General features: G+C 38.2%; 2 protein-coding genes across 7 annotated transcripts in view; one reads left to right on the top strand and one right to left on the bottom strand.

The window, feature by feature from the left end:
• The window catches only part of CAPN7 (calpain 7), a 38,121-nt gene extending 25,325 nt beyond the window's left edge, over positions 1-12,796 (top strand). Inside the window, exons 13-21 of one of the 2 annotated variants that reach the window (XM_023620905.2) lie at positions 2,193-2,337; positions 2,473-2,572; positions 2,860-2,995; positions 3,554-3,629; positions 7,547-7,692; positions 8,532-8,594; positions 9,162-9,292; positions 11,439-11,531; positions 11,620-12,796. In XM_023620905.2, the coding sequence (XP_023476673.2) occupies positions 2,193-2,337; positions 2,473-2,572; positions 2,860-2,995; positions 3,554-3,629; positions 7,547-7,692; positions 8,532-8,594; positions 9,162-9,292; positions 11,439-11,531; positions 11,620-11,764 (1,035 nt within the window). In that variant the 3' untranslated portion in view covers positions 11,765-12,796. The remainder of the gene's footprint in view (positions 1-2,192; positions 2,338-2,472; positions 2,573-2,859; positions 2,996-3,553; positions 3,630-7,546; positions 7,693-8,531; positions 8,595-9,161; positions 9,293-11,438; positions 11,532-11,619) is intronic. The other variant, XM_070238128.1, reaches the window with a different exon arrangement.
• An 888-nt stretch (positions 12,797-13,684) lies between these two features.
• The window catches only part of SH3BP5 (SH3 domain binding protein 5), a 71,548-nt gene continuing 69,272 nt past the window's right edge, over positions 13,685-15,960 (bottom strand). For all 5 annotated transcript variants that reach the window (XM_070238129.1, XM_070238130.1, XM_001917851.5 and 2 more), the window contains 2 exons: positions 15,662-15,922; positions 13,685-15,151 (listed from right to left, as the gene is read on the bottom strand). In XM_070238129.1, coding sequence (XP_070094230.1) covers positions 14,943-15,151; positions 15,662-15,922 — 470 coding nt within the window. In that variant the 3' untranslated portion in view covers positions 13,685-14,942. The remainder of the gene's footprint in view (positions 15,152-15,661; positions 15,923-15,960) is intronic.

The following is a 15,960-nucleotide window of genomic DNA, read 5'->3' as shown; positions in this document are numbered from 1 at the left end:
CTCAGCGATCCTCCCTTTGGATCACTTTTTGGTCTCCTCCTTGAGGCGATCTTGCATAGTCCACTGTGAAGGCTCATCTCAGTTCAAGCTGCTGCCTCTAAGTCCAGTCACGTCTTACCAAGGGATTTCTGAACCTATCCCAGGCTTTTCCTTTGCTGCTAGTTGGAATGACTTTGGAAATGGGATGTTTCATCATAAAACAGATTCCTTTTTTTAGTTCTCCAGCATTTCTTCCCCTATTCAGGGCCTCTGAATTGCTGGTTCTCTCTCTAAACAAAATCTACAGCCATGTCTTAGTGTCCTTGAATGTCAGTGATGCCTGGGACTTGCCTCTGAAAAGCTCAGCAGCAGTTTTCTCTCCCTTATATTCCTTTTTCAAGAAGGGATAGAGTCCTAAAATAAGGCAGATTTCCTGCTCATGTAGAACTAGATTTTATGAAAAGAAAGGAATTAGGGTTAAGTGTCTGTTTGCTGATGTGTGGCAGGGGCAGAGGTGAGATACAAGTGGTAAGAAGAAATTGAGAAAATAAATTTGAAGATTCTAGGGAATAAAGCCTCAGAGAAATGAGCCTTACGTCCAGAAGTCACATCTACCCCAGGCCGTGATTTGCCACATTTAGAATAGCAAAGGAATATGTTTTTTAAAAGATGTCCCCCAGACAGTTTGATTTATGACATCGTTAGAAAAAGAATACAATTTCCTAAGTTGACCACTCGGAAAAGAGATACATCCTCTTCTGGATTTACACACTCTTTTGTTTTTCTGAATCAGTGTAATCAATTCTATAGACACACCCAATATTTATTGAGCACTTGCCAGAACCTTAACACCCTCTTCCATAAACTCAGTGGAGACTTCCGGAAAAGGATAATAGTGTTAGCATTTCAAGGAGTTTACCGTCTCATTGGGGAGACAAGACTCCTACCTACATTTGCACAAGTAGGAAAATACAAGATAGGATATTATTTGTTTTAAACTAATTTAATACAGATTGTTAGCACTATAAAGTGTAGAGGAGAGGTAGTCATTAAAAGGAGAAGGGGATTACTGAGTACTAGATACTTTGCATATGTTACTTCACTTAACCTTCCCAACAGTCTTCTAAGGAGACATTATAATCCTCATTTTGTACAGGAGTAAACAAATGCTCAGAGAGGTACATGACCCACCCCTGGCTGGGTGATAGAAGGCTGATTAATAGGAGAGCTAGAATTTGGTCCCACTTCATTCTGACTTCCAAGTCCATGTTCTTTTCTCTTTTCTTCACTGCTTCAATCTTCACAGAGACAGTCCAGTGAAGGAAGAAGCTAAAGGGAATCTGAAAGGAAGGGTCATTAAAAGGGATCAGAGAGGGCCTTCCAGGACAGGGAAACAGCTTGAGCAAATGCCTTTAGAGGTGAAATTGAAGACAGATTATTTATGGGGATTGTGAGAGGAAGGACTAGATTAGAGCCAGAGATAACATGGGGTACGAGTACTGGAAAATAACGTGGGCCAGAGTAGAGTAGGCTTTGAAAGGACAGGAAATTCTTGATGCTCTAAGGCAGCCCTCTTCCTAGAACTTCCGGTGATGATGGAAATGTTCTCTATCTGGGCTGTGCAGTGTATTAGCTACTACTTACACGTTGTCCTTTGAATGCTTGAAGTGTGACTAAGGAACTGACTTTAAGGTTTTTTAATTTGAATTATCACATGTGGTTAGTGCCTACCATATGGACCAGTATAGTTCTAGGGAATATGTAGCCATTGACAGTTTTTGATCAGGTATGTGACCTGGTGAAAGTATTGATTAAAGAATATTAATTTCAAGTTGATTTGGAAGGAAAAGTATTGATAAGTATTCAGAATGCATCCTCTCTTAGAAAATGCATGATATAACTAATAAAAATATGGTAACACTAGGCGCTGGCTGGTGGTGCAGTGGTTAAGTTCGTGCGTTCCAATTCAGTGGCCTGGGGTTTGCCAGTTCGGATCCTGGGTGCAGACCTACGCACAGCTTGTCAAGCCATGCGGTGGTAGGCGTCCCACAAATAAAGTAGAGGAAGATGGGCACAGATGTTAGCTCAGGGCCAGCCTTCCTCAGCAAAAAAGAGGAGGATTGGCAGCAGATGTTAGCTCAGGGCTAATCTTCCTCAAAAGAAAAGAGTGATAAAACTGTTTTGCAACTATATCTTCTGTTTTTTTTTAATAGGGGCTGCGATTTATCCAACTGAAAAATCCTTGGAGTCATTTACGTTGGAAAGGAAGATACAGTGAAAATGATGTAAAAAACTGGACCCCAGAGTTGCAAAAATATTTAAACTTTGATCCTCGAACAGCTCAGAAAATAGATAATGGTAAACATATCTTTTTAACTTTAATACCATTTGATCTCTAATTAACATGCTTTAACAGTATGAAATGTACTTAAATGACTTAAGTCGTTTATCATTAAGATATTTTTTAGATTAACAAAGACATCTCATTTTCAGGAATATTTTGGATTTCATGGGATGATCTCTGCCAGTATTATGATGTGATTTATTTGAGTTGGAATCCAAGTCTTTTTAAAGAATCAACATGTATTCACAGGTAACTTTTGCACATTTCAGAATATGCTTTATAGAGGTCTCCACTTTTTTCATTTAAAATGTAATGATTAGTTTAGGAAAACTAGTATTCTCTCTTTGTGTCATGCCTATGATAACTATCATGTAATAGTTATTTTCTTTATATTCTTCTTTGGTTATGCCAAAAATTTTAAAAACATAAAACCTGATAACTTAAATGTATTTGAAATACAACACTTTGAAAAGTAATGTTATATTTTAGTTCTGAGAAATTTAATTACTGCCGTTTTTGTTGACTTTATCTTTTAGTACTTGGGATGCTAAGCATGGACCTGTGAAAGATGTGTATAGCCTGGCCAACAACCCTCAGTACAAATTGGAGGTGCAGTGTCCACAAGGAGGCGCTGCAGTTTGGGTTTTGCTTAGTAGACACATAACAGACAAGGTACTGATCCCTTCTTATGATATCCCGTACAGAAATGTTTTAAATCTAATTAGACCTTGTGACAAAATATGTAATTTGATCACAAGCCTGTTTCATTTGTATAGGTGGTTTGAAAATAGTGTTTTCTTAGATAAATATTTTCCTCTAAGGAAATTTATAATTTGTAATCAGACACTTAAAATCTCGTTCAGAAATCATCTATGAAGAAAAACATGAGGGAGTTTGTGTTTTTTAGTAAGGGTTTTGGGGTTTATTATATATGCTTTAGATCTTAAGACTATTTAACATTAAAATATGCTGACGGGGGTTTGGAAATGTTGAGTCATTAGGTCTGTTTCTATAAAGGGTAACCGTAATCTTAATAGCCTCAGAGTCTTATTTAATATATTACTTCATACAATGTGGTCATCTATTGAAATAGTTTAATTCACAGAAAAGTTTTTTATAGCACAAAGCTGAAATAAATGCTCTTAAAAGTAGGGTTTTTTTTTTTTTTTCCCACTTAAGAGCACTGAACCCATTTTCCTAATAACTACTTTGGATTCTTTGCGCTTTTAGGATGATTTTGCAAATAATCGAGAATTTATCACAATGGTTGTATACAAGACTGATGGAAAAAAAGTTTATTACCCAGGTATGTTTAGTAGACAAACATTTAAACAAACATCAAAATTTTATTTACATGACTAAGTTGAAAACTGACATTTTATGTAGGTAATATGCAAAAATAATTATGCTAGTAGACTAATAGAAACCACTCAAACAGATGGGTTGGTATTTATGCTATTTGTGTATTTTATTTTGATTTGTTTTTAATTTAGAGGCCTCAGGAAGTTGGGATTTCTGTATTCTTGCACATTGCTGTCAGAGTTTTATTTTTAAAACTTAAGCCATATCTTTTTTTTTCCCCCAAGATTGGCACCTGACCTGACATCTGTCGCCAATCTTCTTTTTTTTTCCTCTTCTTCTCCCCAAAGCCCTCCAGTACGTAGTTGTATGCTATTCTAGTTGTAGGTCTGTCTGGCTCTGCGATGTGGGATGCCATCTCAGCAATGGCCTGATGAGCAGTGGTGATCAAAAATTCTCGACCAGCCCTGATGGCCTAGTAGTTAAAGTTCAGCACTCTCACTCTCAGTTCCTGGGCACAGAACCACACCACTCACTTGTCAGTAGCCATGCTGTGGCAGCGGCTCACATAGAAGAACCAGAAGGACTTACGACTAGAATATACAACTATGTACTGGGGCTTTGGGGAGGGAAAAAAAAAAAAATGAGGAAGATTGGCAACAGATATTAGCTCAGGGAGAATCTTTCCCAGCAAAAATAAATAAATAAATAAAAGATTTTAAAAATTCTCTGGTTTTCCATGAACTCTTGGATAAAATCCAAGCTCTTCGGCATGATGTATAGGCTTTTTAAATTCTGGCCTTAACCATCCTGTCCCCCTTTATTCCATGTCCCAGCTTTTCACAGTCCCTCAGTGAGGTATTGGCTACTCCTAAACACACCACGCCCCTGTTGCTTCTCTTTTCACACAGTTTCTTCTGCCAAGAATCTTTCTCCTCCCTGCTCTCTACTCAGTTAATTCTTTTCACCCTATTCTGCGTCATGGACATGGTGCAGATCCAGCTTATATGTTATTTCATCCGTGAAAACCTTTCTGCCAGGCAAAGTGAATCTTTCCCTCTGCAGGGCTCCTGAGGCATTTAACATATTATATTGAAACCACTTTGCATTCAAATTCAAAATTTGTATCACTTAGTTGGGGAGACAGATAGTAAGCAAAAAAAAAAAAATCAGGTAATGATACATGTGTAAAGAAATAAACAGGGTCACATGTTAGTGACTGGTTGGTTGCTTTGGTTGGGTGGCCATGGAAGGCCTCTTTGAGAAGCGATAAGAGGGACTCTGAATGACAAACAGGAATCAGTCATGCAAAGAAATAAAGGGAAAACCATTACAGGCAGAGGGAACAGCAAGTACAAAGACTCTAAAATGAGAAGATTGGTGTTTTCTAGGAACAGAAAAAGGCCAGTAGGCCTGGGGAAGTTTGTATCAGAAGAGGTCGGAAAGGTATGCAGGGTCAGATCACATGAGGTTCTGTAAGCCGCAGGAAAGGGTTTGGATTTTGTTCTACATGTGATAAGAAATCTCTGGAGGGTCTTAATCAGGAAAATGACATGATCTGATTTTTTTTTGAGAACATTTTTTGTAGAACATATTGGAGGGGGCAAAAAATGGAAGCAAAGAAACGAGTTAGGTGATTTTGATTTATGTGATAAATGGTGGTGGTTTGAACTTAAGAGGGTAGGAGTGGAGATAAGGAAGAGTGGACAGATTTGGGTTTCAGTATGATTGTCAGGACTTGTTGAGTTGATCTAGAGAGCAAAGAATGATTCCTAATTCTTTGGCTTAAGCAGTAGGAAGCTGTAACGTTTACTCAGATGGGTAAGAGTTGGTAGGGGCAGCAGATTTGTTGTGGAGTAAAATCAGAAGTTCATTTTTGGTTTTATTAAATTTGAGATGCCTATTAGATATCCAAGTGAAGATGCTGAGTAGGCAGTTGAATTTTTGAGTCGACTTCTGGGATAAGGTTAGGACTTTAGGTACAGATTGAGGTGTCAGGGACATGTAGATGGCATTTGAAGATAGGGCTGGATATGTCACTATATATAGCATATATATGTGGAGAGAGTTGTAGGTACAGAGATGAACACTCAGGACCTTCCCCCCTGGACTCTGACATCTTAAAGGTTGAGCAAAGGGAAAGTTATCACAAAAGAATTTGAACAGAGTACCTGATGAAATAGAGTAAGGTTTCACATGACCCAAGGCAAGAAAATGTTTCATGAGGGAAAGAGTGGACAACTGCATCTATTGCTATTTTAGAGGTCAGTAAGATAGAGAAGAGACAATTGGACTTAGCATCCTCGCAGTCATTGTTGACCTCAACAAGAAAAGAGTTGGTGGAGAGGTGGGCTAGAAGACCAGTTGGAGTGTTTGAGAAGAGACTGTGAGGTAGGGAAGCAATTACTGAGAGTTCTTTCAAGAAGGCTGTGCAGAGAAATGGGCAGTGATGGGGGAGATGGGATCAAAGGTGGTTTTGTTAAGTCTTGTTTTGTTTAATTAGAGGAAAACATGGCATTCTTCCCCATTACACTTGTGTTGAGGGCAGGCACTGATTCTTTTCAGTCGATATCCCTAGATATTCTGCATAGACATGGCACATAGTAGGTCCAAGGTTAATGTCAAGTTAAACTGGCTAGATCTTCCATTTTCCACATGTTGGTCATTATGTAACTGAAAGAGCACAAATGTTGTGAGTATATTCCTAGCGTTAAGATGTTATATGGCTTTTGAATTTCAAATATATTTGTTACTCTTTTTACTTGGATTTTTTTAATAGTGATCCCTCTGTTACACATAGTGATTTTCAGCTTTTCAGAGTACTCTCTGGTTTATAGATTCATTTTTGTCGCAACACTCTGAGGTAAATAACACAGGCCTTATTGTTCCCCATCTGACAGAAGAGTAAACTGAGACACAGAAACGTTAAAACCCTGTCTAGCGTCACAGACATGCCCATTCTTTTTCTCTTCACACTAGATCTCACCACCTCTAGGCATTAGAGACGTATTACCTGTTTGAGAGACTAAAAGGTTTAGTTTTTCTAATAGATTACAAGCTAAATAAGCTAAGTGATACAGCATTGATCTTAAATACCAAATCTTAGTAGTGACCTGCATGAAATGGTTTTATTGTATCAGCTTTGATTGATGAGACTGTCAAAGAATATATCAGGCAGCATTGTTCATAATAGCAAAATATTGGAAATAATCTGAATATACAGAATGTCTGAATAACTAGATGGGAGTATAGATAAAATGGGTCATATTCATACAATGGAATATTATACCAGCAGTTTTAAAAGGAAAAAACCGTATCTATTTAGAACAACATGCATCTTAAAAACATGTTGAGTGAAAAATGAAAGATATGAAAGACATGTGCTATATTTTTTAGATATATGCTCACAGAAATATCATTTATGCGTGCATTTTTATGGATGTGTGTGTTAAAGTCTGAAAAGATGTCCATCACATCCGTCAGAGTGGAACGGAATAAGACTAAGGGTGGTGGTCTAAAGGGACTCAATTTTATAGAGAAGCTAGTAGGACCAAAAAAAATGTTAATTCTGAATGGTGGGGACCATAGATACATTTTCGTATACTACTTTGTATCTTTTAAAAGATAAAAAAGAAGCTAATCCTGACTTTAAAATCCTCTACTGGGAAAAAATGCAGCAGAGGGCAGCTCGTAGGGGTTATCTTCTGCCTCACTGACTGTATTCCAAAGATTGCTTTTGCTTATTAGAAACTATTCCATGTTAAAGTTTTAAATTGAAATTTCATGGTACTAATTAGAAATGGTACTACTTCTTTAGTACCATTATATTTTATAGAATTAATTAAGAGGATATCCATCCATTTAGTTATAAAACTTAAATTTAAAAACTAAAGTCTCCTTTTCTGTAAACCTGCTTATTTGCAGCTGACCCACCTCCATACATTGATGGGATTCGAATTAACAGCCCTCATTATTTGACCAAGATAAAGCTGACCACACCTGGAACCCATACCTTTACCTTAGTGGTTTCTCAGTATGAAAAACAGAACACAATCCATTACACAGTCCGGGTAAGTAAATCAACATACAATAACAGAACACCGTAACATAAACATCATGTGCTCTGCTTTGTAAGTGGGATTATCTATAGAAAAAGTTTATTTCTGAAAATTAGTTCTCTATGTATTTTTGTGTGTATCTGTATATGAATTCAGCATTAAATTATGATGCTTCCTGCAGAAAATAATGCTTTTGAAAAGTAATATTTTATTTTGAATGAACATTTTAGTTTTCAGAGTAATAGTTTAGTCCTGAGGTAACATGGTATGTTGGACTAAAAAATTCAATTTCAGAGCAAGCAATAAAAGCTCCTTTAGCCTACATAATACTTTTATTGACTTAAGAAAGATGACTTTGAACTTAGTGAAAGGGAATCAATCACCTCTAAACACATTGCTCTTATGTAGCTGGGAAGGTCATTGTAATTTAGTTCTGCATAGATTTGTTTGCCATAGATCAGTAAAGAAGCTCAATTTGAATAGATTTTTAGTGATGAAAGGGCCATTGGGAGCTGTTTCCACCCCTTCCTTCTTCAGATGCAGAAGCTGAGGCCTAGAGGGATTGTGACTTGTCCTGGTCACACACAGTTAATAGCAGAGAAACCACGACCAGATCCCTAGCTTCCCAGTTCCCTGTGCATTAGACCTGACTCGATACCCGGTTGCCTACTGGTATCAAAAATAATGACTTTTATATATGCCAACTCATTTTTTAGTCTTCCAATATATTTTTTTATCACCTTGGTGTTTTCATGAGTATAAACTTTATCTGTACAATGAATTTTTTTTATCACCTTGGTGTTTTCATGAGTATAAACTTTATCTGTACAATGAATTTTTTTGGAATCTAGGTATATTCAGCATGCAGCTTTACTTTTTCAAAGATTCCTTCACCGTACACCTTATCAAAACAGGTAAGAGAATTCTTTGGGTCATAATCTTAGAGAAATCTTAGAATTCTCTTGCTTTTTCTCCTTTTTGCCTTTTCTTCTTTACATTTCTTACCAAGTAAAAACCTTCTGGGACTTGACAGGAATATAAGGGGAATGTAAGGAGCCTCCAGTCTGGGTTGGAATACAAGATCTTCAGGGATTAACAGTAAGTGGTTCTGGGGGAGGAAATAGATTCAGAGAGAGAAGATTAATGCAAACTCTCGTCATTAGGGAAGGCCATGTGAATGAACCTTTAAAGTAGAATTTGAGATTGGCTTTGCAGGGTAGGCTCAATGTGTAGAGGAAGATTTGGGGGAGATTCTTGGCAGGGAGAACAACACACTTGAGGACTGAGAGCTGGAGATGGGAAGTTAGTGTGCAGCAAAGTAGCATGACTGAAATGGAGAGTTCACTCGGTGGCCATTAAAGACTGGAGAGGGGGTGGAACCAGAGTGGAGAGATGCCTTTGAAAGATGCAAAGGAGTTTTGTCTTTAAAGTAGAATTGGAAATTGTGAAGTTTTGTTAATACAAAAACTTTGTTTTATTAGATTAATGGAAAATGGAGTGGTCAGAGTGCTGGAGGATGTGGAAATTTCCAAGAGACTCACAAAAATAACCCCATCTACCAGTTTCATATAGAAAAGACTGGGCCATTATTGATTGAGCTACGAGGACCAAGGTTTGTGATAACTTTCTTAAATTAATAATGTTATATTAAAAATAAGCTTAGTGGAACAGAATAGGGTTTTGAAACAGACCTATGCATATATACACACTTGATTTATGATAAAGATGGCATTGCAGAAGAGGGGGGAGAAGATATCCTGTTCACTAAATGGGGCTGGAATAATTGAGTATCCAGGTACCAAAAAGGTAATTAGACCCCTCTCAAATCACATCTAAAAAAATCAATTCCAGTTGGATTACTAATACAGGAGATATCTTAATAACCTCAGGAAAAGGAAAGATTTCACAAAGAGCACATAAAAAGAACAAAGACTGCAGTTTTTGAAAAGTAAAAACTTGAACAGACTTGTACGAGACAATCCAAGTGGCCAATAAACTAAGCCAGAAATTTGAAGCAACCCACAAGTTCACCAGTGGCATTTAAGATTATAACATAGTCATATGAAAGAGTTCTACGTAACAATAAAAGTGACAGCTACCCACAAATAAGTCTTAAAAACAACGCAGAGCAACAGAAGCCACACACAACAGAATATATACTGTTTCGTTCCATGTATACGAAGTCAAGAAGAGGCAAAATGAAACTGTCTTAGGTAGTCAGACTAGACACAAAGCAAGAAAGTGATGACCGTAAGTTAACTCTGTGGGGTAGGAGAAGGGAGTCTCCAAGGGACTTCTCTGGTGCTGAGAGGGTTTTGTTGGTCTCAGTGGGATAACCCAGGTGTGTGTTTGCTTTACAAATAATTTGATGCCCTATATGTTTTTTTGTTTGCTTGTTTGTTCTTAAAGATTGGCATCTGAGCTAACAACTGTTGCCAATCTTTGTTTTTTTTTGCTTTTTCTCCCCAAATCCCCCCAGTACATAGTTGTATATTTTATTTGTGGGTCCATCTAGTTGTGGCATGTGGGACACCGCCTCAATGTGGCCTGATGAGCGGTGCCATGTCCGCCCCCAGGATCCGAACCAGCAAAACCCTGGGCCGCCCAAGCGGAGTACGAGAACTTAACCACTCAGCCACAGGGCCAGCTCCTATATATTTGTTTTGTGTACATTGTTTGTTTTATTTCACAATTTAAAAAGGTTTAAAAAATACAGAGAATACAAAAATAGTACTAACTTTTAAATAAAACTAGGCTTAATTTTGTCTCCCTTACAAAGTAATTCAAAAAACACTAACAGTCCTTTAGATATGCTTAGGCTATTTTCCCACAAAATCATTTTTAAAACCTTTACCAGTTTGATGGGTAAAATAAGGTATCTAATTGCTCTTTTATATTTAATTTCTAGATTGAACATGTAAAAATGTTTGACAGTGTGTATTTTTTTCCCTTTATTGCCTATTCATGTCTTCTGCACATTTTTATGTTGGAATTGTCATATTTTTCTTAATTGTAAGCATATTGAATAAGGGTATGTATGTAAGGATATTAACTCATTCACCTATTTGCAAGAATTTTTCCCAGATTGTCATTAAATTTTTTTTCATGTAGAAAAAAATTTTCATTTTAAAGTAATCAAATCTGTCTTTTCTGGTTTATTTTGCTGTGGGCAGGAAATCTCACCCCAATATCAAATTTTCACCGTATTTTCTTCAAATTCTTTTATGGTTTTATTTTTTACATTGTTTTTTAATCCATATAGAATATATTTTCATATTTAGCCTGAAAGACAATTTGAACAGAGTTCTAAATTTGTCACCTCATCATCTAAATAAATAATCCTTTCCATACTGATTTGGAATACCATATCTACTATATGCTAATTACTTCCATAAATTTAGATTTTATTTCAGGGCTCTCTCTCCTCTTCCACTTTTTTTGCTTAATACAATGACAATATTTTATCATTTAAAAACATTATTCCCCAGGAGCCTGTGGTAAAAATACAGTTTCTTCTACGGTAAGTTTAATAAAATATTAATCTTTTTATGGCCTCAGTTTAAAAATATAAACGGTGTTTTGTCTAATTAAAACTAGTATGCATTTGTTTCAGAGTGCTCTTTCCTCCTGCTAAAGCTTTAGAAAGCAGATGCTTGATTTAATGGTACATCTGCACTTTAGGTGTAGTTATTTTTTAGGTCTGTATGTATTTGAGGCTACTTAATAACAGCACTACTTCTGTTCCTTTTTATTACTAGGCAATATAGTGTTGGATTTGAGGTTGTAACCGTTTCTGTGGTGGGAGATCCTGGGCCCCATGGCTTTCAGAGGAAATCGAGTGGTGATTATAGGTAATGTCGGCATTTGATTGTATCTGATTTATACTTGACTTTCTGTGGCATCATCATTAAATATTGTTCTCATTTTCTCTGAATATAGGTGTGGGTTTTGCTACCTGGAATTAGAAAATATACCTGCTGGGATCTACAATATCATTCCCAGTACTTTTTTGCCTAAACAAGAAGGACCTTTTTTCTTGGACTTTAATAGTATTATCCCCATCAAGACAACACAGCTTCAGTGATGGAGAAATCTCAACAATGACTGGATTTTATGCTTACCAAATATCAACTCTTCAAATGAAGACACCAAGCTCCAGGACACTACACACAATAATCAGAATACAATCAGATCTCTAAAAACATTACAGTGGCATCTGGTGCTCAAGTCATGGTGTTTAGTGAGAACTGTATATAGTCAGAATTCCCCTAAATCTTTTAGAAGTACCATTTACATGGTTTTGTGTATATATGGAGTTGGCTTGCATTTAGGGGCCATACTGTATATTAAAGATTAGACTCGGCACTGTGAGTTGCCTTTGCTAAGAGGGAACAGAGACCGGCTGAGGGACGTGACTCATGGAGTGGAACGGTCAGCTGGTGTGATCCTCTGAGACACTTCCATTGTGTTTGTCTCGTTGGCAGAGCATGTTGTAAGTTAAACCTGCTTGTGTTGTGATTCTACGTCTTGGGCAACTAATTACCAAATGAACCATGTCATCATAACAGATTTTAATTTTGCATTATGACTTAAATGTTTATTGCCCAGATGTTACAAAAAAATAAAGCTTTAAGAAATACTAATTAACTTAGCATGAAGCTACTCATGCTTAAGAATGAAGGTTGTTGAAGTTAGATACCTGACTCCCATTGACTCATGTAAAGAGAACTGAGGTATATTCACTATTCTTATTTTTTATCGCGTTCATGAAGTAGTAATCTGAGACATTGATGACATTACAACTCAGTGTGTATAGTCTTTTTTTAAATTGCTCTGTAGTTCAGTGCTCTTATAGTAGCAACACTGAAGAAAATACAATTGAGAATTTAATATATGGCAGTTAAGGTTGCGTTCAGAAAAACTGCCAGGATACTACTGTCATATGTAAATTCCCAGTTTACATAAAAATCCATCAGCAGAATGATGCTCAACATTTTAAAGATCTGAAAATAAGATGGAATTTTTTTCCTTGTCTCTACTTTATAATTATCAAAACTTATTTTGTATTTCTACTACCTTTAATTAAAATAAAATGTTTATACTTATGGAAACTGCATACTTTAATGTAGAGAAATTGATTATTAAAGGTCTTCATCTAGTATGTTCCACCTAAAAGAGAAACGAGAACTCGTTATTTACATGAAAATTCAAGCTTCAGCAACAAAAATCTGTTCTTTTACATTCCGAATAGTGGTAGATTGTTATACTAAGGAGATTTCACTTTTGTAGATATTTAGTGCTTTCTTTTTAGTATATTAATTTCACGTGGGTTAATTTTTCTGTGGCCCTTTACCCAAAAATCTAAAGCATACGAGGTATATTTATTATAAATACATGATTTGAACCTCTGTGTTAAAGATCTTGTACAGGATGAAAACTGAAATAAGACCTAATCACTGCCCTTGAAACTCTAACGGAGGAGACCTGTATAGGCACAATTTCAGACAGCGTGTTGAATTCTACACTGGAGCTCCAAACACAGCGGTGCAGAGGTATACATAAGGGAAAGATTCATTTTGGCTGAACCAATATAGAAGAAAGTCTGATTCTCAACTGAGTACACATGAGAATCACCTGCAGAACAAGTCCAAGGCCTATGTACCCCAAATCAAATCAATCTCTGGGGCTAAGACCAGAGAGCAGTATTTTTGAGTCTCCTAGGAGATTCCAACATAGAGGCTGAGAACCACTCCTCCAACATAACCATCTTCTCCTTATTTTCCCGACACTGTCTCCCCTTGTTGCTCGGCTTTAGTAGAGCGAAAGTGGAATTCTAATTCAAACCTTAGTCATCGGGGCTTAAATTAATAGGATCCAGGACCTTAATTGAAAATAAGAACAAATGACCACTGCATTCCATGCTCTTCCTTATAGCAAGAAGGTTACCTAGAAGAGAAGATTTCTGCAACACCAGGATTTCTTATTTGAAGTCAACAGAAAGACATTTTCTTAAGCCATTTTTTATTACACTCAAGGTATTAAGACAGGTACAAAATAACCTTATAATTAGGATACTGTATCAGTCATTAAAAAAGGAGAAAACACTACAGTATGAAGAGATTTACAAATGACTAAAATATACAAGCTGCGTCAAAATTAACAGACAACTTGAAATGGGATTGCTTTTCTTTGAGAAATGCTAACTTTTTTTAACAAAAAAGGACAAGTAAAATACAGTGTTTTAAATGTGTGTAACCATGAAAACATTAAGGATAAGCAGTCTTAACACTATTAGCATAACACTCCATTGCTTCTATTCAACAGCCTTTGCCAGCACATGCCTACTCCCTAGCTTTAGGGAACAGTTTCCTCTAAGAAATACTAGTGCAGCATAACCCTTAAAGAATTGTTTATTTTTAAAGTTACAACCTACAGAGAAATTAACACCTTGTCAGTCTAGATATAACAGTGGCAACCATTCTTCACATGCACTTCTCAGAATAAGTCCCCTTGGCTGGTAGGATGCGGTTTATGCGATGGAACCTTCTCTCTCAGCCACGAATCCCCTTCTAAGAAATATCCCTGCTACCCTCTTCCCCCCATCCCCACACTGGCATTCACCTTTCCCACCCCAGAAAGTGCTGTTCATGGTAACCTCCGGAGAAAATGGTTTTCTTGGGTGTCCCAGCATACACACTTTTTAAAAAGCCCCTTCTGAACACCAGAGAGGATGAAAAGGAATAGTGTTCTTGGATTTTTTTAAGCCTTCACAGGGTCAAAAAGGTGTGTTCTTAAGATTTGAGTTTTGTCCTTGTGTTCTTTGTTTTTGTCTTTTCATTTAGATCCCCTGGGATATAAAGGAGAGAACATCTCCATTTTCCCAAACAAACAGGGTGAGAGAAGGGAAAGAGAAGCGAGCTGTTGACCCCCATTTGGCTCAGCTTCCCAGCCCCTCTTCTGGCTCAGGTGCTTTCCTGGGAACTAGTTATTGCTTCCATAACACTGTTTCTGGTAACACTCCACAAGGCTGTGACCTGGGCACAGTGCACCTGCAACACCACCTCTGCTCTGAAAGAACCAGCCAGCCCAAGAGCGCTCCCAGAAGAAAGACCGTCAGCCCTCAAGGTCACTGAAACTTCGTTAGTGCAGTTTAGAGTAAACGCTTAAGATTTGGCATATATTAAATGATTATTGGCACAATGTTCTCCGTACAGTTTCAGGTATAAATTTCGATGTGCACTTGGGCCCGGGCCTTGGATGGATCAGCCGATCTGCACGACTTTTAGGTCAGCAAGAATGCCGTCTCTTCCCTTTGCGCACTGGAGGGAGAGCCGCTTCATCCTGCTCTCCAAGGCCTGGCCCTCAGGGGAGCTGCTGCTTTGGCTCTTGCCACCACCACTGCTGTTGCTGAGACCCCGATTGTTGTTGGCTTTGTCACTCGTTTTATTCTCTGCCCCTTCTGCCCTGTCTCCTACAGAAACGTAAAGATTATTAAGTGAGTATTGACAATTCCAACAGTCCCTTGAGCCCAGCCAATCAGCCAGCTCAGCCCTCCAGAATCTGCCAGTGTTGCCCCACCACGCGCACCGCAGAGGGTCCTCCATCATGGAGGTGCTTACTGCTCTTAGTCCTCAAGGAGCTGCACGTATTCCTCATTTGTAGAGGAACTTTGTCATACTCATCCAACAGCTGGGAAACAGAAACTCTCCAGCATGTGCTTGTCAAGAAGACTGTTGTGATGAGAGACACAGAACCCAAGCTGTACTTTAAAGAGGCTGGTCAGGAGCGGAGCCAGGACCCCCCAGAACAGCACTTGGAAACCATCTCCGTGATCAACCCCGACAGCACATTCACAGAGACCCAGTAACGCAGCGCTGGGGGCTCCGAGACCCAGCCAAGGTCTAGAACAGTGCAGAGATCTGGCTGCAAAGGCAGCGAGTTATCCGGGACAGGCACTACTGGTGAGAGGGCTGCGACTCACCTCGTTCTACCTCACACTCAGGGGAGGAGGCCCCACTGCATTCGCTTCGAGGGCCCAACACCGGGAACATCAGCCCAAACTCTGACAGGGACACGGGGCTTGGCAGATCCAGGCTCCCAGGCCTCGCGACTGCAGGGAATCGGTCGGGCATCTCGGATGGGCTCATTGGTCCTGAACTAAAGCTGGACACAGACTGGGTTTCTGAGTCATCTTCAGACACAAAGTTGCTGCAGTTGTCATCTTCAAAGGCCTCAGAGGCCACTAGGATGAGAGAGAACACCAGTCACACAGGGTTGGAC

The sequence above is a fragment of the Equus caballus genome, chromosome 16 (assembly GCF_041296265.1).
Source record: "Equus caballus isolate H_3958 breed thoroughbred chromosome 16, TB-T2T, whole genome shotgun sequence".
Taxonomy (NCBI): domain Eukaryota; kingdom Metazoa; phylum Chordata; class Mammalia; order Perissodactyla; family Equidae; genus Equus; species Equus caballus.
This window is presented reverse-complemented; position numbering and strand designations above follow the sequence as displayed.